This window comes from Hippopotamus amphibius, chromosome 6 (assembly GCF_030028045.1).
Source record: "Hippopotamus amphibius kiboko isolate mHipAmp2 chromosome 6, mHipAmp2.hap2, whole genome shotgun sequence".
Lineage (NCBI taxonomy): Eukaryota > Metazoa > Chordata > Mammalia > Artiodactyla > Hippopotamidae > Hippopotamus > Hippopotamus amphibius.
The window spans coordinates 42,956,701-42,984,135 of NC_080191.1; the positions used below are offsets into that span (position 1 = coordinate 42,956,701).

A 27,435-nucleotide genomic window follows, 5' to 3' on the forward strand; every position below is an offset into this window, starting at 1 on the left:
ATTCTGAAGACACAGGGAGAACACCATTTGTAGATGGAAGGTTGGCGTGATGCATCTATAAGCCAAGAAGCCTGGCTACCACCAGAAGGTGGACAAAGCAAAGAAGAAGCCTTCTGCAAAAGCTTCAGAGGGAACATGGCACTGCCAACACCTTGGTTTCATACTTCTAGCTTCCAGAGCTATGAGAGAATACATTTCTTTTGTTTTAAGCCATCTAGTTTGTGGTAATTTGTTACGGCAGCTCCAAGAAACTAATACAGGTGCCACTGTGTGGATACATAATAGTGAATAAACAGATATGTTCCTGCCCTTGTGGAGATCCCAGACTAGTAGGAAGAAAGACACCACTGACAAGTCAACAAACAAACAAACAAACAAACACGGACTTACAAATTTGGTGACTCAGATATGGACGGGAATAAGGTTGGAGTAGTGGGTCACAGAAGCTACTTAGATGGGGGCTTAGGAGTCAGCTGTGAGGTGGGAGGGCAGGTTTCCAGGCAGAGACTCCTGAGATGGGAAAAAGCCCATGCTAAAAGATGGAGCCCTTGGAACAGTCAAAAGATCAGTGTGGCTAGAAAAAGTAAGGAAGCGATGTAACTGAAGAAGTTCAAAGGGGCTAGATACCCTGGTCTTTGTAAACCCTGGGAAGGAAGCTGGGTTATAATTGAAATTCAGCAGAAAAGTATTGAAGACTTTTAGGCAGTGGAAGCCATGAGCCTATTTGTTTTTCACATGGATTACTTCACTACTGAGAGGAGAAAAGATTAGATGGGGGCAAGAATAAAACTGGAGAGACCTGTAAGACTGTAATTGCAGCAACCCCAGTGAGGAAGGCTGAGCTTGCACGGAGATGCTAGCTGTGGACAAGGAGGCTGCAGTGGGGTTAGCTGGGAGCTCTATTTTCAAAGTAGAAACAACAGGACCTCCTGACAAAGCAGAGCTATGAGAGTCTCACCAGTAAGAGAGTTCCTGTGGTGTGAAAGCTAAGTCAACAGATGAGGATTTATCAAGGAATATTTGTCCTTTTGATGACGCAAAAGAGTGATTAAAAAATAGACTTAGCTTGGACAGCAACATGTAAAAGAATGAAATTAGAACACTTCCTAACACCATACACAAAAATAAACTCCAAATGGATTAAAGACCTACATGTAAGGCCAGACACTATAAAACTCCTAGAGGAAAACATAGGCAGAACACTCTATGACATACATCAAAGCAACATCCTTTTTGACCCACCTCCTAGAATCATGGAAATAAAATCAAGAATAAACAAATGGGACCTCATGAAACTTAAAAGCTTTTGCACAGCAAAAGAAACCATAAACAAGACTAAAAGGCAACCCTCAGAATGGGAAAAAATAATTGCCTATGAAACAACGGACAAAGGATTAACCTCCAAAATATACAAGCAGCTCACGAAGCTTAATACCAAAAAAGCAAATAACCCAATCCACAAATGGGCAGAAGACCTAAATAGACATTTCTCCAAAGAAGACATACAGATGGCCAACAAACACATGAAAAGATGCCCAACATCACTCATCATCAGAGAAATGCAAGTCAAAGCCACAATGAGGTATCACCTCACACCGATCAGAATGGCCATCATCACAAAATCTGGAAACAACAAATGTTGGAGAGGGTGTGGAGAAAAGGGAACTCTCCTGCACTGTTGGTGGGAATGTAAGTTGGTACAGCCACTATGGAAAACAATTTGGAGGTTCCTTAAAAAACTACAAATAGAACTACCATATGATCCAGTAATCCCACTACTGGGCATATACCCAAAGAAAACCATAATCCCAAAAGAAACTTGTACCATAATGTTTATTGCAGCACTATTTACAATAGCCAGGACGTGGAAGCAACCTAAATGCCCATCAACAGATGAATGGATAAAGAAGATGTGGCATATATACACAATGGAATATTACTCAGCTATAAAAAGGGATGAGATGGAGCTTTATGTAATGAGGTGGATAGAACTACAATCTGTCATACAGAGTGAAGTAAGTCAGAAAGAGAAGGACAAATATTGTATGCTAACTCACATATACAGAATCTAAAAATGGTACTGATGAACTCAGTGACAAGGACGCAGATACAGAGAATGGACTGGAGAACTCGAGGTATGGGAGGGGGCAGGGGGTGAAGGGGAAACTGAGATGAAGCGAGAGAGTAGCACAGACATATATATACTACCAACTGTAAAATAGATAGTCAGTGGGAAGTTGTCGTATAACAAAGGGAGTCCAACTCGAGGATGGAAGATGCCTTAGAGGACTGGGGCGGGGAGGGGACTCGAGGTGGGGGGAGTCAAGGAAGGGAGGGAATACGGGAATATGTGTATAAAAACAGATGATTGAACTTGGTGTACCCCCCAAAAAATAAAAAACAAAAATAGACTTAGCACTTTGTTTTTGAGGAGGAGAAAGAGTACATGTATAAAAAAATAATTGATAACTAGTTTTTCCTTGTGGTATTTTCACCTTTGCAAAGTTGTAGGCACTGTTTGTTTCCAGTTTGGAAAACATAAAGAAAACACTCCTGAATAGATGTTCCAACTGAGATAAGTCATTTTCCTAACCTGCCAGTACTGATAAGATAATTTAATCACCACCAGAGCACAAATAAGTCACACCCACGTTGATATCAGGAGTCATGTGCCCACTTGCGGGTAACAAATACATTTTTGTTCACACAGATTTATGGCCTGGAAGTACAGCTCTGATCCTCTGATAGTCCATCCATTTTATATTTCAAATCATGAAGCTGTTGGATTGGCACATATAATTTTATTTCAGGGAGCGCTATACATTATAACTTTGGTTTGGTCCTCAAGTTTCTCCACGGTCTGGTCTGGTCTGGCCTCTCCTTTTTTGCAATTCTGCCAAATGCACTACGTTCACTAGTCACACCAAGGTACCTGCAAAACCCTAACTTGCTCTATGGTTTTATGCCTTTATAATTTTGGTACCCTTCTCCTATATAGGTATCTTCTGTGTGTGCCTCCATTTAACGAGTGTTGGCTTGTACGATTTTAATGCCATGACTATGTTGTGATGTTGTGGAGGGTATGCATGGTATCCCCCGAAGGGGGTGGGCATTCCTGACGATAGTCACTGGGTAGGAGGCTGGTCTTTCAGGAGAAAAGGAAGCTCAGAAGACCTCAGAAAGGAACAAGAGCTCTGGGCTCCCTTTGAGCATCCATGACCAGGGTCTGGATGGTGGGCAATAGAGGGAGACTTGAGGGGGGCCCCCTTGGGTTACGGGTGTTTAAGATGGCTTCTGCAAACCAGTGGTTACCAGTGGGGAGGCGGGGAAAGACAATATAGGGGTAGGGAATAAGAGGCACAAATTGTTATGTATAAGATAAGCTACAAGGATATACTGCACAACACAGGGAATATAGCCTATATATATATGTGCGTGTATGTGTGTGTGTGTCTTTTTTTGTTTTTTTGGCTGCATTGGGTCTTCATTGCTGTGCACCGGCTTTCTCCAGTTTTGGAGAGCGGGGGCTATTCTTCGTTGTGGTGCAAGGACTTCTCATTGTGGTGGCATCTCTTGTTGCTGAGCATGGGCTGTAGGCACGTGGGCTTCAGTAGTTGCAGCACGCAGGCTCAGTAGTTGTGGCGCATGGGCTTAGTTGCTCCGTGGTATGTGGGATCTTCCCAGACCAGAGATCAAACTCGTGTCTCCTGCATTGGCAGGCGGATTCTTAACCACTGTGCCACCAGGGAAGTCCCCAGACAATATTTTATAACTATAAATGGAGTATAACCTTTAAAAATTGTGAATCATTATACCGTACACCTGTAATTTACATAATATTGTACATTAACTATACCTCAATTTAAAAAAAGAAAAAAATTAACCAATGAACAACAACAAAAAAGATGGCTTGTGTCCTAACAAAGCTGTGAGGGGTTAGCAAGAAGGACTCCACCTAATGAACTCCGAAGTAATGATGGGTTAGCTACAGCTTGTAAGTCACATCATTTAGACCTGTGTTCCCTCTCAGGGTTTATTTTCCTCTCGTTATAGCTTGGTCTTTGAGAAAGTCTTCTAGCCCAGCTTCAGCTACGTTGCAGCACCATAAAGAAAAAGTCCTGTGTTGCCTCTTGGGTCCTTCTAGTAGAAAGAGAATAGATAAATGGCATTTGAAATGGGCAAGTCTTTGACAACTTCATTAGTAGAGTCTTGTAAAATGTGGCTGCTACATTAGCTCCAAGAATTACTTTAAGTTATCTTTCTGTAGGTGCCATGAAATGGTACGTGACATTTTCTTAATGGCCTCAAAGATAATACTAAGGTCATCATCTAAGTATGTTGCAGTTTTACTTACATGCCTGGCAGTAAAATGTATTTCCATTTCATTACACCGTGGGAAAAGTCTATGCATAAATTAGTGCCTGATGAACACCAGTAAAAAGTGGTGAGGTTTTCAGCGTGAACTCACCAAAGGTAATCAGTCTCGTGATGACCCAGACCCCTCTCTTCTAGGGCTGAGGCTTTCCGACGTGCCCGTTATGGAAAGTACATCCATTCACTCCTGAGGAAAACCACCAGACTGCAAGAGGCTGAACAGTCAAACGTGTTCACTGTGGGGGACTTCCCTTTGGGACCATTCAAGTTTCTCAAGCTCATAACTAACTAGGGAACCTTCGTATTGAGGAAGCCCTGCCCAGCTTTGCCCAGAGAACGTCTCCAGCCCTCCAGCCCCATTTGTCTTTCTGAAGATGAAGCAGTGAAGGAATCACTAGGCTCTGAGCTGTTTGAGGCTGGGCACCATGTCTTATAAGAGTCTTTGTATCCCCAGTGGCTGGCAAATAAATACCCTGAACTAACCAGGGACCACGGGGCTCACATAAATCGTGGAGACAGGGCAGTGTGGGAAGACATTCGGGAACCTTTTTGATGTGGGCCGAGCGATGGGATTCTTGAGCAGTGGAGGAGCTGAGGGTGCGGGGCGTGGAGACTAATATCACCCTGTTTGGTCCTGAGGGATGGCTGGTTAGCCAAAGACGGGTAAGATTCCTCAGAGGAGGAACAACCTAAGACAGGCACAGCCGCAGAGGGGCCAACAGAGGTGGTGCATAGAACCTTCCTTATATCACCGTGTTTGGCCCTGGAGGATGACTGGTTAGCCAGAGACGGGTAAGATTCCTCAAGGGAGGAACAACCTAAGACAGGCACAGTCGCAGAGGGGCCAACACGGGTGGGGCACAGACCCCCAATATCTGAGAGAGGTCTCCTGCCCCCAGGGCTGTTTTGCTCTCCACCCCCAGCTCAAATCCACACCTGCTCAACTCAGACCCAGGAAGTAAACAAAGATAATTGCCTCAATCATGTGAGGCCTTTGACTGTTTATGAGTGTAACCTGAGAATGTTAGCCCACGAACTCAATAAAAGCAGCCTGGGATGAGTCAGCGGGGCTCTTGATCCGAGAGGTCTTGAGCCCCCCGGTCCCACTTTTCTCTTCAGTCTGTGTCTGTGTCTTCTTCATAAGCTTGCGGCACCCGTCACTCACCTCGAGTCGCCGAGCTGGTCTCGGCAGGGCAGGACCTGGATTCACACGGGGATCTGGGATGAGGGTGACACAGCCTGAACCACCAAACCTTGATAGCTTGAAATCACCCTGGGAAGCTTACACTATACACAGGGGATTAGCACCATCAGAAGATACTCAACAGATGCTTTTTAATGAAGGAAGAGCAGCCCACGGCAAGTGGTTCCTACATCTTCCAAGTGTCTTTCGAAATAGGAAAATACCTTACTGTGTTTGTAAGACCAAAAAAGGAAAAGAAGAATCACCTCTTGAATGAGTTTTCTCTTGTGGGAAACAGGGTTAAAAGCAGTTAATGTACAAAAAGCACCAGAGGGTGATTAATCAATTTCAGGAAGCAAAAATTGGAAATATCTCATCTGAACCTCCACCAAAGGAGAGCCAAACAGTGTCACTGCCTTTAAACAGATGAAGTATTGCTCTAACTTCATCGTGCTGAAAGGAAGGGCATGCTTTCTTTTGTCTTCAATTATAAAGTATTTCTCCTGAAAAGATATTAACTTCTCTTTCCCCCCGATCACATATCAAGTGCCCTTAAAGAGCGAATCATCTAAACAACACTTAAAATGTGATTCAGGAACTATTTACCTGAGAAGATATACTTAACTGTCTTCTATAAAGGAGAGAGTACAGTTTGGAGTTAACGTTAGCTCCTCTGAACTTGATCGTCTTCCTCTACCAGTCCTGCGACTGTTTATCACCCCTCTGCCCACTTGCTGCTGTACTTGTGTGCGGCCTCTGTTTCCCTGTAATAGAATATTATTACAGAGAACAGTATACGTATAGTATGTTATACAGGGCACTGCCACCTGCCTTATCTCATTGGCTTCGAATAACTGTTTACGTGAGTAGGTCAGAGAGAAGTTGTAAGAGCAAGAGTTCTAGAGCCACACTGGGGCCTACTCCCTGTTTTACTGCTTACTTAAGCTGTGTGCGCTGAAGTAAGTTATTTAGCTTCTGTACTCAACTTCCTCATTTGCAAAATAAAACAATAATATTATCTGCCTCATAGGCTTGTTGGGATGATTAAATAAGGTTCCTAACGTAGCGTCTGGTACAAAGAAAGAGCTCAGTAATTATTAGCTCAGCACTGTCCTCCACGGTTACTATTCTCCTTTTACAGCTAAACAGAGGCCCAGAGAGGTGGACGGATTTGCCTGTGGTTATCCAGCCATTCAGAGGCTGCTGGAGCCCAAGTGCTCTGAGGACAACAGGGCTCTCTCCTAGGACACTCACTTACTGCCTTTCAGGAATGCTTCAAGGAGCAGTGCTGCGGGAAGAAGAGATTGTACGATCGTTACAAAGTTTGCATGTTACAGAGGATTGCTTCTAAGCAGAAATGTAAGCACTTCAATGAGGAGTTCAATTCTTAAAAATGCAAATGCTTCGTGCGCTGCTTCCCCCATCTTTTCTCAGTGTGAATACAAATATGTGTGCGCGCACACATGGAATTCAGTGAGGAAAACCCAAGTATTTCTCCTTCACTGAAGCTCTTCCTGGCGGAAGTGTACGTAGTCACATCATTCATTCAGCCTCATTACTGGGCACCTACTAGAACCAGAAACTGATCGTTACTAGGGTGCAGCAGAGGACAGAAACACACAGAAGGCCCTGCTCTCACAGACCAGACATTTTCTGAATCTGGGACACGATCCGTCAGTATCTGCTCTCCCTGCCAAGTATGTGAACATTTATATGGATAAGCGATATATGAGTCATACATAAAAAGCGTGCTATTTCTTTATAGCCACACCTCAATAAGTAAATCTATGTGTTTAAACATGTTTTGAAATAGTGCTGTTGGTGCTGGAGAGCAAGTAGGGCTTTAAGGTTGAGACTACTTCTTAAAATAAATATATTGGCATTTACCCATCAGAAAGTGTGCACGGTCCGAGAACTTCCCTTGGGAGGGTTTATAATTATTCCCTGGTACTGCTCAGCTCTGGCGTTGTGGGCATGCTTCCTTTCAGCTATAATTGTCTTCAGAGGTAGCTTCTAAACATGCAAAAAATTCCATCTCCTTTTTTTTACAGTCGCACCTTGTTTTTGCCCAACATAGTGTTTCTTAGCTTGATCGCCCAAGTTGATTGGAAGCGGCTTTGCATGCTTTTGAAAATGAAACCACACCTCCAAGATGAAGGTTTGCTACTTAATGGCCGATGCCATGCAGGTCATGCATGCAGGTTCTGTCCAGGACTCTGAGAAAAAGGAGTTTAGGAAATACAGTGTGAGATTTTTGTGCACAGCCTCCTAAAATGTCTATTTTGAAGATGCCATTATTAATCTGAATATGTTGGTCCCATTGTTAGAAGATTGGTCCCACTTCCTTATGTCATCTCTTGTACGTATATCTTCTCTTCCCTTCCCTTTCCTTTCGGAAATTTGCTTTTTGAGGGCAGGGACTTGATTTTTCTCCACATTTTGTGATCTCCAAAGTATCTATCCAAAGTGAATCTCACAGTAACTGTAAAAAAAGTATGCGTAGATTCAAATGTGGGTTGGAGTCTCTACCACTTGAAAACTTGCCTCAGAAAGGGAAAGATAAAAGAAAGAACAGAGTCAAAGACAAACTATTTGGAACCACTAAGGTATTGGAAAGAACAGCTGTTGGGAACTCCAAGTTCCATCAATAGGTGCTTACTAAATCTCAACATACATCATCCACCTTATTTTTCAAATCATTTTCATAAATCACAGTACTTTTTATCCTCACGTAAGTAACGCAGTTCTTCCATTAATATCTGCATCACTTGAAATTTTCCAAGAGAAAATCAACAAGATAAAAATGTGAGAAAAAAATTTAATAGAAAAAGGAAGAGAGACTTCAAAATAATTACTTAGTGGAGATTTGGAAGTAATTATTTATGGGAGCCTGGAAGTAATTAGCAGTATTTACTTCTGTTGGCTGTTGATTGGGATTTTGAGGCAAATGAGGTTGACAGTGTGATCTCAATTATCATCTCAGACTTTGCAATCAAACAAGATGAAGACAGACGTGTGCAGCAGCCATCAAAAACACTGTCAGAAAGGTGCAATATTTTTTAATAGGCTAGCACTCCTCTAGAGTGACAGGTCAATGCTATGATGTTTTTGATGGTGACTGGGACTCAGATCACACCTCTTCAGGGTTGAATCACGCCTCGATGAAGTTGTGTAACTAAATGTAATAAAATGGACAGGGGATCCATGTGCTGCACAGGTCTGACTGAAGATCAGCTCTCCGAGGTGGTTATCCTGCCTCAGAGATGTTAAAAAACACTGGTCAGGATTAAAGCAGAGCAACAGTGAAGAGGCCACCCACGAAGAGTCAAAGGCACTGACAACATCGGAACATCTCCAGGATCAACTCAGAGAATGGATCAATGAAGACATTCCCTTTGCTCTTGCTATTAAAGCTAACAGAGCCTTCAAAGGACTGTGCTAATTCAGGAAGTGGGAAAGAGCACCTAGGATACCAGCCCTCCTAGAAAACCACAGCTGTAACATGGGTGCCTCTTGATAACTATCTGTGGTTGGATTCAGTATTGCACAGAGCCGCACACCATAGTGACCTGTTGAGGCTGTCAATGACCTTGAGGTCAGGCTGTCCTACAGCTAAAAGCTCCTTACTCCTACTCACTTGGCAATGCCACCCTCAGAAAAATCATCCTTTTCATAAGATTTTAGTACTTGTTGTTGGGTTTTGTTTGTTGATTTGTAGTTTTATAAGAAAGAAATGTAGGTGGGGAAAAGGAATATTAACTACCTGGTAATTTACAGGTAGAATATGCTTAAAGCTGGATTTAACTTTATTTTCTTGATAGTATTTTAAATGAAAAATACAAGTATATTGGCAATTCTCATAAATCTCAGTTCCCCTTTTCATAGGAAGCCCCGCCTGACTCCTAAATTAGATCAGTTGCCTTGTTCTGTGCTTCTAAAGAAGCTTGGTTTCCTCAATTCTGGCATTTATACTTTAATGTAATCACCCGAGATTAAAAGCTCCACAAAGAAAGAGACCTTGTTTTCTCGTTCACCTCAATACCTAGAACAGCTCCTGTTGTGTATCATTGAATGATACTGAATAAATGAGTGAATGAATGAATGAAAAGTGCTTAAAAGAACGTTTGTGAAGTTGTATTTCAATTTATGAAAACAAAATAAATGTGTAGGGTATGAAGGTAATTCTTTTTCATTAAATCTGATCACCTCAAATATCTCATTCCCCTAAGTTATTTGCTCCTAAGGTACACGTGATATTTTATTTTGCACTTAAAAACTATTAGCCAATTAAAAAAATAACAATGTAGGACTTCCCTGGTGGCGCAGTGGTTAAGAATCCTCCTGCCAATGCAGGGGATGTAGGTTCAATGCTTGGTCCGGGAAGATCCCACATGCTGTGGAACAACTAAGCTCGAGCACCGCAACTACTGAAGCCTGCGCGCCTACAGCCTGTGCTCCGCAACAAGAGACGCCACTGCAAAGAGAAGCCCGCGCATCGCAACGAACAGTAGCTCCCCGCTCGCCACAACTAGAGAAGACCATGCGCAGCAACGAAGACCCAACCTTGCCAAAAAATAAAAAAAATAAAAAATAAAAAATAACAATGTGAGGCATTTAGTAGGATAATTTAGAGGACCTTTTACAATATTTATATTTTAATCTAAAATGGAGGAGGAGGGCTGACTTGGAATCACGTGGATAGCCTGAAGTATGAAAATGGTCCGTGCTGAAGCAAGAGTGATGATTTCGCAGTGAAAGTACCACATAGAGAGACGGAGGTAGATGTCTGAGGAGAGTGAACCCCTCTGCTGAAGAAATTTAAAATCCACAATCTTTATTACACACCCACTCATGTTTCTCTCCTTTTTAAAAAATTGAGGTATAATTAACGTATAACATTGTATTAGTTTCAGGTATACAACGTAATGATTCCATGTTTGTACATATTGCAAAATGGTGGCTATCTTTTATGTTCATGTTATGGAAAGTACAAGAGAAGATTCATCTCTGCCCTCTACATTCTCCGGAGAGCCTTTCAGGCATAGGACTTCTGCAAAAGTTTCCCTCTGGCAGTGGACACAGACTAAGAAACACATTGAGAAGGAGAACTGCGTGGGGCTGAAAAGGTAGCTTTTCTCCACTTTAGAAGCCAAGCTCATGGGTCCTGCTCACCACCCTACAAGTCTCTGAGGGTATGGTAGGTGTTATAAATTCAACTATGTCCCCACAAAGAAATATGTTGACATCCTAGCCTCCAGGACCTCATAAAGTAACCTTAATTAGATATAATGTCTTTATAGAGGTAATCAAGTTAAAAAGAGGTCATTAGGGTGGGCTTCCATCCAACATAACTGGTATCCTTATAAAAACGGAAATTTTGGACACAGAGAGACATGCACAGAGGGAAGAGTATGTGAAGAAGAGACAGAGAGAACACTGCCTGAAGGCAGAGGAATGGAATGATGCTCAGCAGGCCAAGGAACGCCAAGGACTGCCAGCAACCACCAGATGCAAGGAGAGAGGCACGGGACAGATGCTCCCCTACAGTCCTCAGAGGAACCAACTCGGCCAGCATCTTGACTTCAGGCTTTCTCTAGCTTCCAGAACTGTGAGATAATACCTTCGTTATTTTAAGCTACCCAGTTTGTGGTACTTTGTTATGGCAGCCTTAGGAAGGTAATATAGTAGGTGTCTGTTGCTTGCATCTTTCCTTAAAAATGAACACAATGTTTATTTAAGAGAAGAATGAATGCTTTGAAGGCTGCCAAGTTACCTGAAAGTAAGGATGAAGGGATTGACGTACGAGAAAAAAAATATCTGCAAAGTTGAAAAGGAGGAAATTTAAATGGGGGAAGTAATGTAAATAAGTGCTTTAACTAAGAGGATACACTCACCAAAATATCTCATATCTTCAAAATACAAAATGTAACTGTATGGAATGGAAATTTCAGGGGGCTGAATTAAAGGCGCACATCTTGAGACTCAGGAAGTATAAGGAAAACTTCCTGAAAAAAATGTATAGGACAGGTATGGGCATTCTCTGTGCCTGGAGGTGGAGGTGGCATTTGATGAAACAGTGCGTAAGGTGACGGGAGAAGCTGAGTGGAAGCCATTTTGGTGTCTCAACGTGCAATGTGGTGACCACTGCACTTAAAAAACAGAACTGATTTTGAATAGATAATATTTGTAATCAATAAAAATTTCCTTTCCAGAAAAGTCTCCTTAATTGCATTAAAGTCCACTGTCACAGACATCGCAAGCTCTAGATAAAACATTATGCCATACTTTCATTCTCTATACTCTAAGAAGCAAAGAGAAAGAAAATCGCCTCCACAAAATGAAATTGTATTAATATGAAATTCTGAGTTTAAATGAGGGGTCAAGGTCTCTGTCTAGTAGGAGTAGACAACAAAGATTAAAAGGGAGGGTACCTTTTAAACGTCAGGAACCCTGTGTTCACCAAGAACCAATGCTGAATCACTTAAGGACCAACATGCCAGGGGTAGTGTTTAAAATGTGGCAAACCAGCCATCTCGTCATGATCCACAGTGTGTCAGCCTGAGAGCTTACAGACAATCTGGAACACACACATACAGAATAGACCAGGAGAGAGAGGGAACTGGCATGACATAAATGGGGAGGTGGTTAGCTCAGAGGAAAGAAGACAGAGGAAATGTGATGGTTGCAGTCAGTGAGCTGAGCAGCTTGTTCTGTGTGACTTCATCAGCTTAGAGTAAGGACCAATGATGGGAGAAGATGAAAGAGATCAAGACTTCAGTTCATTACATGGAAGAACATTCTAGTAGTTAGAAGTCTACAGAGACAGGACATCCTGTCTTGGATATTAGGTAGGGAGTTTCAACTTTTTTTTAAAATTAATTAATTAATTAATTTATTGGCTGTGTTGGGTCTTCGTTGCTGCACGTGGGCTTTCTCTAGTTGCTGTGAGTGGAGGCTACTCTTCATTGTACTGCATGGGCTCCTCATTGCTGTGGCTTCTCTTGCTGTGGAGCACAGGCTCTAGGCACATGGGCTTCAGTAGTTGTGGCACAGGGGCTCAATAGTTGTGGCTCACAGGCTCTAAAGCGCAGGCTTAATAGTTGTGGCGCACGGGTTTAGTTGTTCCTCGGCATGTGGGATCTTCCTGGAGCAGGGATCTAACTGGTGTGCCCTGCATTGGCAGATTCTTAACCACTGCGCCACCTAGGAAGCCCTGAGTTTCAATCTTTGATGAGAGGTGATCCAACAGCAGATAGGTAATGACTTTGAAGTTATGTTGCAGGGAAAATTCCCAAGGGAAGCAGTTAGATGGGATTTTAAGGTCCTTTGAAGCCTAGTTTTCTATATCAAAAGGAATTCTGAAAATAAAGCAGAGGAAGTATTTAATTTTATTGTCTCTAGCCAGCATTCTTTTATTTTCAAGAGTTCTCTTATTCTCCAATTTTATATGGAATTGACACATCTGATAGATTATGGAGATTTAACTCATTTATCTGGTATCAGTTTTTAAGTCAAATAATCATAAATGTGGACCAAGAAAAAGTAAATACACTGTCAGAACATCACAATCATTGAATACGTAAGATGAATAAAATGATTTCATCTCTTAAAATATATACTACCTTAAGCTGCAGTTAACTCTTAGAAGTCTTTTTTTTTTTATCATCATGGAAGTAAAGATGTCAAAGATACCTGGTAAAATCGTACATGAAGAAAAAGATGCAAGTAGAAAGTCATTTTAAAAGTATCATGCATATAATGAAAGGTGTCTTTTAACCAAAAATGCAAATTTACTGAGTGGTATTTGTGAAAAGTACTATGCTGAGCACTTAAAAAGTAGTTAATGTTTTATGCTGAAATGTTTATACTAAAATATTAATTTTATAGATTAATATTAAAAATTAAAAATATGTTACTGCTTATTGTCTTTGCCCAAAGTTTATCCTTAAATGCAAAATCCGTGTCCTACCTATGGCTCTGAGAGTCAGACCTATATAGAAAGGTGCACACAGAGAACTGTTGCTCGTTCCTCATCCCTACCACCTTGTTCCTACACCCCGCCACCTCCTACGGGTAACAGATCTCCTTCGTTGTTCTCTAGGGAGTAAATCCTGTCTTTACTGAATTTGTTCTATAAGAATCTGAATAAACAGTTACAGGTAGCAGGAGCACATATTCTGAATGGGGGAGGCTGGTGAGACCTACAGGCACACACTCAGATCTCAGGTATATGATGTTCTCCAGACATGCTGGGGATGGGCTTCGAGCTGATAAATAAGGAGCTATATAATAGACAATAAATGATAAATGTACATGCAAATGTACGGGAAATCCCTCATGTCTGCTCAAAAGGCAATGGGAGAGAAGCTGGAAAAGAGGACAAGCTTGTTTGATGAAAGAACATTTGAGAGGACAAATCCTGCTTTAGCTGCAGTAGAGACCCCAGATGTAGACAGGATTCTTGACTATTAGCATACAATATGTTTAAAACCAGGTGTCTTCATGCGAAGTTGAAGCAAAATTTGGAAATGATTTAGCCTTGAAATAAATTTGGCTGGTACGGTCAGGGCCTACCTTTGAGGATTAGAGATTTGTGAAGCAGAAAAGACATATCCTTTTAAGTGAGAAAAAGCAAAGTGCAAAAGAGAACTTCTAGCATGCTAGGTTTCACGTAAGAAAGAAGGGGGATATGAGAAAACACACACATATCCGTTCATTGGTGCAAAAGAAATACAGGAAGGATAAACCAGTGACTAAGAAGACTGGTCACCTATGGGTGCGGCATGGAATAGGAATAGGAACCAGGTTGCAAGGATGAGGAGGAGGCAACCCCTCTCTAAGTGTACCATTTTGTACATCTCTGATTCTTAAACAGTAATGTCTCACATACCCTTCAAATACCCCCAAATGAACAAAAAATTAAAACCAACTAGCATGTGGGAAACTCCAAATGAAATACAAACAATAACAGATGAACCTAACCTTGTTACAAATGGACAACCTAACCACATAAAGAAGGTGAAGGAAAACCGGTCTAATCTAAGTAACTTTGGTCAACAGTATCTTGACTGGGTATTATAAAGCTAACGAACTGTTTGTAAGTGCTATAATCTAGTTAGTAAATGTCCGTCTCATAGGAGCATGGGTAAATAATTCTGAAACTCTAAACTAGAAATGAACAAATAAGTAAATCTATTATATGAGGATGAGTCAAAAATTATCCACACTCTGGCTGTAGAATTTAAATTAACTTTTAGAAAAGACAAATAAATCATTTTTTGACATAATCTTCTTGCTTTTCAATACACTTCGTCGATCTGTCAACAAGCTTTTGTATTCCCTCATTAAAAAATGTTTGAGACAGCCTCTTCAATAAGTGGTGCTGGGAAAACTGGACAGCTACATGTAAAAGAATGAAATTAGAACACTCCCTAACACCATACACAGAAATAAACTCAAAATGGATAAAAGACCTAAATGTAAGGCCAGACACTATAAAACTCCTAGAGGAAAACATAGGAAGAACACTCTTCGACATAAATCACAGCAAGATCTATTTTGATTCACCTCCTAGAGCAGCAGAAATAAAAACAAAAATAAATAAGTGGGACCTAATGAAACTTCAAAGCTTCTGCACAGCAAAGGAAACTATTAGCAAGACAAAAAGACAACCCTCAGAATGAGAGAAAATATTTGCAAACGAATCAACAGACAAAGAATTAATCTCCAAAATATATAAACAGTTCATCCAGCTCAATATCAAAAAAACAAACAACCCAATCCAAAAATGGGCAGAAGACCTAAATAGGTATTTCTCTAAAGAAGACATATGGATGGCCAAGAGGCACATGAAAAGCTGCTCAACATCACTAATTATTAGAGAAATGCAAATCAAAACTACAATGAGGTATCACCTCACACCAGTGAGAATGGGCATCATCAGAAAATCTACAAACAGTAAGTGCTGGAGAGGGTGTGGAGAAAAGGGAATGCTCTTGCACTGCTGGTGGGAATGTAAATTGATACAGTCACTATGGAGGACAGTATGGAGGTTCCTTGTAAAACTAAAAATAGAGTTACCATATGACCCAGAAATCCCACTCCTGGGCATATACCCAGAGAACACCATCATTCAAAAAGACACATGCACTCCAATGTTCACTGCAGCACTATTTACAATAGCCAGGACATGGAAGCAACCTAAATGTCCATCAACAGATGAATGGATAAAGATGTGTACATATATACAATGGAATATTACTCAGCCATAAAAAGGAACAAAACTGGGACATTAGTAGAGACATGGATGGACCTAGAGACTATCATACAGAGTGAAGTGAGTCATAAAGAGAAAAACAAATATCATATATTAACACACATATGCAGAATATAGAAAAATGGTACAGATCAACCGGTTTGCAAGGTGGAAATAGAGAAACAGATGTAGAGAGCAAACATATGGACACCAAGTGGGGAAAGTGGGGGGGGGAGTTAAGGGGGGGTACAATGTCATAAACCCTTTGATATGATGCGCTGGGAAAAACAACATAATCTCTGTGGTATTAATGCCCAAAGGAATATCTCATTCTAAGCAAGAGGAAACATCAAATGAACCCACACTGAGGGACACTCTGAAGAAGGAGTGACAAGAACTCTTCAAAAATGTCAAGGACACGAAAGCAAAGAGAGGCTGGGGAACTGTCATAAATTGGAGGAGAGGAAGGAGACATAGCAGCTAAATGTAATGGGGATCCTGGAACAGAAAAGGAGAATGAATTAGTGGAAAAAAGAGTGAAATTGGAACAAAGTCTATAGTTTAGTGAATAGTATCAATACTATACAATGTTAATTCCCTGGTTCTGAACAGTGTACAACGGGTTTGTAACGTTAAAATTAAGAGAGACCAGGTGAGGGATTTATGAGAGCTCTGTTATTTCTATAGCTTCTCTGTAAGTCTCAAATTAGTTCAAAATTAAAAGCTAAAAGGAAGAAAATAATGAAGCAAGTTTAATTAGTTCACTGTAATCATTTGTGTGTGTTTGAAAAATATCTTGAAATAAATTCTCAGTGAAATAAAATACCTTATGCTGTTGTGTTTATATCAAAGGAGAGACACTTCAACAAATGCCCTCACTGTGTTAATTATAGCATATTAGTTCTAATAAGCAGAGATGCTATAATATTTAGACTGCATTTGAAAGCTCCAAACCTAGAGTTTGGCTCATTTGTTCACAGACATGATAAGCTATTTTTTTTCCCTCTTTGGCGATTTTGGGAAGCTCTCCTTGAGGGAGGCACATTGAAGGTGAGATGTCAAGTCTGAACAGGAGTTAGCTGGGGACAGAGTGGGTAGGAACATTCCAGCACAAAGGAATTGCAAGTATGAAGTCCCTGAGATGGAAAAAGGTTTGGTTTGCTATAGGAACTGGAAAAAGGCCAGGACAGCAGGAATTAAGTGGTGTAAGGTACAGCTGTAGGGACAGGCAGGACTGGGCCACGTACGACCACGGAGGAGAATTTGGAATCATTCTATGAGCTGTGGAAGCCTCTGAAGGGCTTAAGGAGAGGAGATACATGATCTTGGGAAGTATCTTCTCCCACTCTCTCTTACTGGATTTTAATTTTTTTATTTTTTAATATTTTTAAGAACTTTTATTGAGATACAGTTAACAGACAATAAATAGCATATATTTAGACCATACAATTTGGTATCCCAATCTCCCAATTCATTGCCCCCCAACCCTCCCCGCTTTCCCCACTTGGTGTCCATGTGTTTGTTTTCTACACCTGTGTCTCTATTTCTGCGTTGCATTTCCTCTTTCATAGTTGTTAGCATTTGCCTTATGTATTGAGGTCCTCCTATATTGGGTGCATACATATTTATAATTGTTATCTCCTCTTCTTGGATTGATCCCTCGATCTTTATGTAATGTCTTTTCTTGTCTCTTGTAACATTTTTTATTTTAAAGTCTATTTTATCTGATATGAGTATCCCCACTCCAGCTTTCTTTTGATTTCCATTTGCATGGAATATCTTTTTCCATCCCCTCACTTTCAGTCTGTATGTGTGCCTAGGTCTGAAGTGGGTCTCTTGGAGACAGCATATATATGGGTCTTGTTTTTGTATCCATTCAGCCAGTCTGTGTCTTTTGGTTGGTGCATTTAGTCCATTTACATTCAAGGTAATTATCGATATGTATGTTCCTATTACCATTTTCTTAATTGTTTTGTTGTTGTTTCTGTAGGTCCTTTTCTTCTCTTATGTTTCCTGCTTAGAGAAGTTCCTTTAGCATTTGTTGTAGGGCTAGTTTGGTGGTGCTGAATTCTCTTAGCTGTTGCTTGTCTGTAAAGCTTTTGATTTCTCCATCGAATCTGAATGAGATCCTTGCTGGGTAGAGTATTCTTGGTTGTAGGTTCTTCCCTTTCATCACTTTAAATATATCATGCCACTCCCTTCTGGCTTGCAGAGTTTCTGCTGAGAAATCAGCTGTGAACCTTATGGGAGTTCCCTTGTATGTTATTTGTTGTTCTTCCCTTGTTGCTTTTAATAATATTTCTCTATCTTTAATTTTTGTCAATTTGACTACTATATGTCTTGGCGTGTTTCTCCTTGGGTTTATCCTGCCTGGGACTCTCTGCGCTTCCTGGACTTGAGGAGCTATTTCCTTTCCCATGGTAGGGAAGTTTTCAACTATAATCTCTTCCAATATTTTCTCGGGTCCTTTCTCTCTCTCTTCTCCTTCTGGGACCCCTATAATGCGAATGTTGGTGCATTTAACATTGTCCCAGGGGTCTCTTAGGCTTTCTTCAGTTCTTTTCATTTTTTTTTTCCTTATTCTTTTCCGCATCAGTGATGATCACCATTCTGTCTTCCAGGTCACTTATTCGCCCTTCTGCCTCAGTTAATCTGCTATTGGTTCCGTCTAGTGTATTTTTCATTTCCGTTATTGTGTTGCATATCTCTGTTTGTTTGCTCTTTAATTCTTCTAGGTCTTTGGTAAACTTTTGGATCTTTGCATCCAGTCTTTTTTCAAAGTCCTGGATCATCTTCACCATCATTATTCTGAATTCTTTTTCTGGAAGGGTGCCTATCTCCTCTTCATTTAGTTGTTTTTCTGGGGCTTTATCCTGTCCCTTCATCTGGTACAAAGTTCTCTGCTTTTTCATTTTCTCTGTCTTTCTGTGGCTGTGGTTTTCAGTTCCACAAAATGAAATACTGCTGATACTGCTTGATACTGCTGTCTGCCCTCTTGTGGAGGAAGCTGTCTAGGAGGCTCATTCGTCTCTCTTACTGGTTTTAAATGCTTGCTTATACTATGCTGACCACGGTTCTTTATCTTCACTGAGGAATAAGACATGGGAATTGGCTAATAGGGCCAAGTTTGATAAGCCATAGTGATAAAGTTCCTAGTGAAACTTCTGTCCCTGGAGAGTTGAGAGAGTGAAGTGTATCCCTTCTGCCTTGAGGGAGTGGCACAGACCATTTGAATTCCTTTAAAAGTTTACCTGAAATGAAATACCAAGAACTTTCCTAAAATGTTGATGCCGCATTGATTTTCTTTTTCTTTTTCTTTGAATGTTTGGAATTGCACAGCCCGATCCAATCACAGAGTTGTGTGACTTCGAATTTTTGTGCTAAAAGTTCAAAGAATTAAAGCATTCACCTACTGGAGAGTGGCAATATCATAGAACTCTTAGAAAGTTCACATTGCTCAGCGGATATAATGGTGGACCCAGCAAGACAGAATAGCTCTCTAGTTACAGGCAGGTATGGTATCCATGTAACCACATATGCCTTCTCACCTGGTTTTCCCAGCAGCCCTCAGGGTGCCTGGAGGCCGGAAAGAGGACAGGAACTCTTTAAGAAGAGCTAAGAAAGTACCTGGGTCTTGTGGGTTAGAAAAGAGTTCCTTCTGTTTGTTTTTTCCCCAATTTTGCTTTGAAGCCAAGAATATTATTACCTTCTTATGTCAGCCTCCCAACCCAATTAAGGAGCAAGCTTTACTTCTTTGATTATAAATAGAAACAACTAAATTCATATCTGTTGTTGAGGCTCAGTATCTGGATAAGTCAGGGTTAGTCCCTTCCCATTTGGTTTACTCAGGAATATTTATCACAAGACAAAATAACTACAATTTCTGGTAACTTTAGGATTTAGAAGAGAAACTTTTTTGTATAACATCTACTGTTCAAAAATCTCTCCAAGATCTATATGCAAACAATTCTCACCTTTGTAACTATATGAACTTTAGTAACTTTTTCTTTGATTACTACCGACAGCGCAGTTTCATGAATAACTTTCTTCCTGCATTCACTGTTGTTCAGCTCTGGGTTAAAAACATGGAAGCCTGGACCAAATCTGTACAGGGCATGGTATTGTGGGAAGATGTGCTGCATTAACTTAAAAAAAAAAAAAAAAAAAAAGAGGGTCCTAGATATCTTGCTTTAAAAAATTATTTTTCTCATACACCAGAAATTCAGAAGGAAAAAAAAAGAATCAGGTTAATGAATCATTCTGGTTTACTGGATTCCAGCTTGTAGAGTTAAACCCAAAAATCGTTTAGTTACCTATGTCATGGATTAGTTCAAAGTTTTGTTACTTCCGAAGAATCAAGGAGCACGTAAAGGTACATGATCAAAACTGCAAAGGAAAAAAATGACGTGCCCAGAAAAGGGATCTTACTTTAGAAACGCCGCCCCTTTCTAACTCCGGGTCCCTCAGAGCCCACTCTTTGAGGGAGTCTGGTTTTTTAAAGCGCAGACAGCGCTTCCTTCCCTGAGGTTCTCCCTGTTGAAGGGAGGCAGGTCGGTGCGGCCACGGCGTGGGTGGCGGGAGCCTGCGACGTGCGGGCGAGTTCAACAAGCATCCCTGTCGCCAAGCGCCGTCAACCTTCCTCCATCCCACCCGCAACTCCCGCAACGAAAAGTGTGAAGCGCGGAGCACGCGAACTTGACCCTGAACGCGGTCCGCGCGGGGCAGCGGCGAGTCTCTGCCTGGGACTCCGGGGCTGCCGGCGTGGACCCGCGCTCCTCCCGCTCTGCGCGCTTGAAAGCGAAACCCGGGGACCGGCGGGCCGAAACCCAACCGGGGCCGGGCGGTCGGCGGGGCCCGGGCGCGTCCCTCCTACCTGCCCGTCCCGTCGGCGCGGCCACCAGTAGCAGCAGCAGCAGCAGCAGCAGCGGCGGCAGGGCCGGAAGGTCGGGTGCCGGCGCCCCTCTGGCAGCCGCCTTCGCTGGGGGTCGGGGGGCGCACATGGGCGGCGGGCCTGGGTCACATCTCTGCGGGCTGCGGGCAGCGGCGGACGCCCCCTCGGGCCGCGGGCGCTGCGAGCGCGGCCGCCCCTCGGCGCCCGGAGTCCTGGCTCCCGCCGCGCGCCGCGCTCGGGTCGGCGGGGCGCCCCTGGAGGCGGAGTCGCGGCCGCGCCCCGCCCGCGTCCCAGGCTGGGTGCCAGGGCGAGGGGAGGGCCCCGCGACTTCTAGTCCCAGCCTCTCAGGCTCGCGGCTCTGACAGTCCGTGACTTTCCACCCCCCCGCCCAACGAGGTTACTACTGCAGGGAAAACCCCCCTCCAGTAGAGCGGGAGTGAGCCGCGCACAGGGAATAGTGATTCTGATCTTCAGGCCTGATGGTCAGAGTCCAGTGCGGGAAGCAGAGTGAAATGGATATTTATGTCTCCACACACTGTCAGTCACTCTGCCGTCCATTGTATTTGATTCCATTTAATCCTCATCACCTGCAATTAGGCATTGTCCCATTTTACAGATGGGAAAAGGGACACTCAGAGAGTTGGGGCGTCAGCCTGAAATCCCGCAAGCCTGTGAGCAGTGGCTCGGGGATTTCCACACAGGCTTGATTCTAGGTCCTATGCTCTTCTTGATGGGAGGGCGGGGCTGAAATTAAGAAGTGTGTTGAAGGCTCACAGACACAGAAAACCAACTGATGGTTAGCAAAGGGGAAAGGGGAGTGGGGAGGGAAAAATTAGGAGTTTGAGATTAGCAGATACAAATTACTATACATAAAACAGATAAGCAACAAAGATTTATTGTATAGCACGGGGAACTATATTCAACATCTTGTAATAATCTATAATGGAAAAGAATCTGAAAAATATGTATATAACTGAATCACTTTGCTGTACATCTTAAACTAACACAATATTGTAAATCAACTGTATTTCAATTAAAATTATATTAGTTTAGCACCATTATTATCAATTCTAGTGGGTTAAATATGATGTATATTTGCCACAGAAGTATTTTGAGCCTATCATTTTTTGGATCTAAACCTTAAGACCTGTGTGTGTTTTGGTTCCAATGTGAATTGTTCATTGCCCTAAAGGGGTAAGGCAGATATATACACAGCCCTCCTTTCCTTTCCCCTAACCCTTCTTTTTTTTTTTTTTTTTAATTTCATTGACGTATAGCTGATTTACAATGTTGTGTTAATTTCTGCTGCACAGCAAAGTGATTCAATTATACATATACATATTCTTTTTCATATTCTTTCCCATTACAGTTTATCACAGGATATTGACTATAGTTCCCTGTGCTATACAGTATCTTACCCCTTCTTAACTTGAGCAGGAATAGTTCATTGTTTCCTCCCACTAGGAAGCAGAAATGGGGGGTGGGTACCTGGGATATGGAGTCCTTTCCCCTCTTAAGTGGGCGCCCCTTGTTTGCAAGCCAACAGTCTTCTCTGTGCTTCTCCTTAGCCACCACCCCCACCCTCAGCTTCCCCTGTGCACTTGTCAGACAGCAAGTCAGAATTTCATGGTCTCAACAGATGAATGGATAAAGAAGATGTGGTACATATATACAATGGAATATTACTCAGCCATATAAAGGAATGAAACTGGGGCATTTGTAGAGGCATGGAAGGACCTAGAGACTGTCATAGAAAATGAAGTTAGTCAGAAAGAGAAAAATATCATATATTAATGCATATATGCAGAGTATAGAAAGATGGCACAGATCAACTGGTTTGCAAGGCAGAAATAGAGACACAGGTATAGAGAACAAACATATGAACACTAAGGGGGGAAAGTGTGGGGGGGCAGAATTGGGGTGGGATGAATTGGGAGATTGGGATTGCCATATATACATTACTAATAAGAAAAAAATATCAAATTATACACTTTAAATATATGCAGTTTATTGTATGTCAATGATATCTCAAAAAAAGTTCTTAAAAAAAGAAAGAATTTCACGGTCTCATACCTGTGAGGACAAACTCACCATTCTGGCCTCAGGTTGCCTATGGTTTTTGTAGCATGAGTGTGACTTGAGAAATTGCTAGGCATTCAGTTCATGTTTCCCATGCATTTAATTAGAGTGCAGTCATGACTTTTTTTACCTGTGACCTGGAACTCACCTTAGGGCGTTTCCTTTGTACCTTTAAATTCTACCCTCTTCCCACCATTGTGAACTTCAGGAAGAGACAGTCTGAGTCCCTCCCAGTCTAAACCTTTTAGGTCAAAATAAATCCTGGTATATCCTTCTGCAGATTTTTGAAATGACTCAACACATTTAAATTGTTTTCTTCCTCTTGTAAAGATCACAACCCTTCTTGCCATGACTTTTCACACTGGGGTCTTAATTTTGTAGCACCTGATATATGGGTTTCTGGGCTTTCTGATCAGAAAGGCCATAAGCCAATACCTCCCACCCCATCTCTGACATTAATACCACAAACTATTGCAGTTTAACTCCTAAGTAGTTTCCAGGAATCATCATCATCATCTTCATCATCATCATCTTCTTCATCATCTTCATCATCATCATCACCTGAAGTTACTGCATTCTTAATTGAAGCCAGGTACCACACTGAGGACTTACCATTTATTACCTTCTTTAGTCCTTACGACAATTCTATGAGTCAGTCATGTTACCCCAAGTTACCAAAGGAGCAAACAGGCTTAGACAGGTGGTTCACTTAATGAGGGAGAGAACTAGGTTCTGAATCCTCATTAATGTAATTCCAAAGTCTGGATTCTTAATGACTTCCTTGTGTGCCTCTTACACATAAGAAAATGAAGCAAATACATTTGAGGGGCGCACTGTAAAATAACACACATATTAAGATGTATACATATTAATTTATGAAAATGCAGCATGGGTGTGATTTCCATATCGTAAACTACCCTGTGAGTGGGAAGAGACGCCCATTCCTGGACACTCAAGTGTGGACAGGGCAGGCTCAGAATGTACTAAGATGACTGCTCCAGAAGTAAACCTGAAGATTAGGGGACAGGTGGCAGTTAGAGGGAGAGATCTGGCAAGATAAAGTTCTCTGCAAAGGGTCGGGGGTGGGGGCAAATTCGAGAAAAGGAGATTTCTGGGAATATAATAAGCATCTGGTACTTACAGGATTTCTACAAGACTTTTAATCTCCGCCATTCCCTGTGGCTATTTGGGGCCACTAGCAATTTTGTTATGCTGTCTGCTTAAATCCAAATAATATCTAATATTTAAAATCCTATGGAATCCTATCTCATCATATCTTCCTCCAACACTTTAGTTTTTGTTTTAAGAAGTGGTTCATGCATTTAAAAAAATTTGTAATTGTGAAGCCTAATATGTATACAGAAGAATGCACAAAGGTAGTTGTTACAGCTCAGTGAGGTATCAAAATGAAAGCCTTGGTAAGCATCACTCAAGTCAAGAAACAGGACAATTCTAACCTGACAGAGGCCCCTCTCCTACCCTTTCTCTTCTCCCCCAAGTCACTCAGGGTGTATTCCATTGTACCTGGCTTTTCTCACTCAACATTAGGCTATGAGAGTTATCCATGTTGTTGCCTGTAGCTGTTTGCCATGCTGTGAAGTTATTCATTGGATGACTATACCACAATTTATTCATTTATTCTATTGTTGATGACATTTGAATTGTTTCTGGTTGGGAGCTAATAATAGTGCTGCTTTGAACATTCTCGTGTGTGTCTCTTGCTGAGGTGTACATATACACACCCAGATACACACCCAGAAGTGTAATTGCTGGATCATAGACATGCCTAATTTCAGCTTCAGTAACTTAAGTAGCTTAAATAATGCCAAACCTGATTTCTGAAGTAGTCGTAACAATTTACACCCCCATCGGCTGTAATGAGAGTTCTTTTTCCACATTCTTGCTAATATTTGGTATTTTCAGGCTTCCTAATTTTAGTCATTTTAGAAGATATGTAGAATTATCTCATTGTGGTTTTCATGTGCATTTTTCTGATGATTAATGATGTTAAGAAATTTTTTGTAAGTTTATTAGCCATTTGGATAATAGGTATTAGCTCTTGTGTCATGAATCTGCTCAAGTTCTTGCCTATTTTTCTATTAGATTGTGTCTTTTAATTTTATTTTTAATTGATTTGAAGGAATTTGTTACATCTTCTGAATATGAGGCCTTTTGCAGTTATATATATTGCAAATATTTTCCCTCTTGTTGTGGCTTGCCTTGCCACTCTTTTAATAGAGTAATAAAAGAAGTTCTTAAATGTAATCAAGTCTAATTTACCAACTTTTCTTTTATGGTTATTGGGTTTTTTTTTTTTTTTTTTTTAGTTTTAGTTTTAGGGCTAATTCATTGTTATGTAAACTCTTTAGTTAGTCAACATGTATCTAGGCACTTCCTGTAAGCCAGGCACTGTGGGAGATACAAAAGAGCATAAAATGTGGTCCCTGTTAGTAACTCCTATCCCAGTGAACAGCCAAGATGTCAAGTAAAGGCAAATGAGTACCACCACCATCCTCTCTACTCTGCTCTTAGGTCAAGGCAACTCCAGCAATTTCACCTCCTGCAGCTGCAGTCAGGCTGTCCATTATTCCACTGAGTTCTGAAGAATATAGCCTTTTCTGGAAGAAACTCCTTTCTTCAATGCTTCAGGCCAGTTTTGAGTCTCAAAGTAAGTGGACAGGATATCAAACACTTGATTGATGGCCAATATCTCTGAATGATAGTTTTTCCCATTCTGGCATCTGATCATGTATTCCTGGATTGGTAAGCGAGCAGTCTTGACAGAGTGTTCTTGGACCCTTTGAAATGTCACCTTCTTCTGAATGCTTTCGTCTACAAGTCCACCAAGTACGTAAACTTTGTTTAGATCAACATCTTCAAGAGCATGTTCTGAGTCAGGAGTCAGATACACAAGGGTTTCCAGAGGAGATAAACTAAAGCAGTCTTCTTCTGTTATGTCTAGCAGATAACTAGAAAATCCATCATTCATCCTCAAACACTCTTCATACAGGGGACTGTCTGTGGTGAATCCAGTGAGGCAGATCCAAAATGGCCTGTCAGCCTTTTTATTTGAGCCATACAACCGTCGGATCTGTCCAGCCAGTCTACTTAATTCCTTCTTAGACATGTGATGGGTCGTACTCAAATTGATACAGAGTCTTGGTCCTAAATGTTTGGCTTCCAAAAGTCTTTCCTTGGTTAAGGATCTCAGAAAATGTTTGCTGTGCTGGGGGTAGATGCCTGAATTCTCTACGCAGTTGGCTTTCCTTCTTTCTTTTTCTTGTTTTCTTTTACTCTTCTTTGCTGCAACTATCTTTTCCCAGTGTCTCTGTTTTCTTTGGACATTTTTCGAGCACCACACTGCACTGCCTGTAGGCTGGGTCTCCTCCTCTCAATGCTCGCATTCCACATCAATCTGTAGAAGCTGGAAGCTTTCAGAGACTCCATCTTCACCTGTGTCCTCTAGGGTGCCTTCTTGCTCCTGTGTGACTCTGTTTTCTGAGCACTCCCTTCCAATTTCCAGTCCATGTGCTTAGCCCTCTGAAGAGCATATCCCTGGGCGCTAAGGGATGGATCAGCGTCTGCACGCTCCTCTCATCTTCTCATTCTAAGTTTTGGCCACCAAAGCCGGCTCCGCTCCTCCGGCGGTTTCACCACAAGAGCACCCTGACCCCAAGGTCCGGAGTGCCGCCCGTGCAGGCCCCGTCTGGCCCATGGACTGACAGTCCGACGGGAAGCAGGAAGGAACAGCATCAAGAGGGTGGGGGACTTGAGGCCACACGACTGCCCGGCGGGCGTCCTCCCCGTCTCTTCAGCTAATGAGGCTGCAGTCCCAGGCTGGACCCCCAGCCCCCACCCCTCCCCGCAACGAGCCCCCGGCGTACCTCGGTTATTGGTTTTTGTGTGTGTGTGTGTGTGTGTGTGTGTGTGTACTGTTTAAAAATATTATCCTACCCTAAGGGCATGAAGATATTCTTCTAAGATATCTCCTGAAAGCTTTATTGTTTTATTTTTCACATTTCAAATTATGATCTGCCTGGAATTGATTTTTGTATATGATGTAAAGTAAGGACTCAAGTTTTATTTTTTATATGAGTCCAACTGTCCCAGCACTATTTACTGAAAAATCATCCTTTCCTTACAGCTCTTCATAAATTGTCTTTCATGAATGGGTCTGTTGATAACCAAACTCTGTTCTGTTGGTCTAATTGTCTATTACTATGCTAATACCACACTATTTTAATTATCTTTTTGTTGTTAAAGCAAGTCCTTCTACTTTGCTCTTATTTGAGTAACGTGGCTATTTTTTTCCTTTTGCATTTCCATATAAATTTTAGAATCGTTTGCCAGTTCCCACAAAACAACCGGCTGAGGCGTGTTTTTTTTCAGTTTTTTTTTATTAAGTCAGAACATACATAAAATAAGGTGCATAAAGCCCAGTAATCTTAAATTTTTCATGTATACACAAACATGTTACCAACTACAGGTCAAAATATAGAATATTTCCATCACTCAAGAAAATTCCCACGTGCTTCTCTCATATCCCTCCAACATAGGAAATTACTATTGTGACTTCTATTACCCTCTGATTAGTTTTTACTCTTCTTGCCCTTCCTATTAGTGGAACCAGCTAGCAGGTACCCTTTTGCATAT

General features: G+C 41.6%; 1 protein-coding gene and 1 pseudogene across 16 annotated transcripts in view; both read right to left on the minus strand.

The window, feature by feature from the left end:
• The window catches only part of IL20RA (interleukin 20 receptor subunit alpha), a 39,275-nt gene extending 18,251 nt beyond the window's left edge, over nucleotides 1–21,024 (minus strand). For 7 of the 16 annotated variants that reach the window (XM_057740202.1, XM_057740201.1, XM_057740194.1 and 4 more), the window contains exon 1: nucleotides 20,686–20,952. In XM_057740202.1, the coding sequence (XP_057596185.1) occupies nucleotides 20,686–20,812 (127 nt within the window). In that variant the 5' untranslated portion in view covers nucleotides 20,813–20,952. The other 9 variants (XM_057740205.1, XM_057740196.1, XM_057740203.1 and 6 more) reach the window with 7 other exon arrangements.
• A 4,238-nt stretch (nucleotides 21,025–25,262) lies between these two features.
• On the minus strand, nucleotides 25,263–26,310 carry LOC130855811 (tRNA methyltransferase 10 homolog B-like; annotated as a pseudogene).
• Between the last annotated feature and the right edge of the window lie 1,125 nt (nucleotides 26,311–27,435).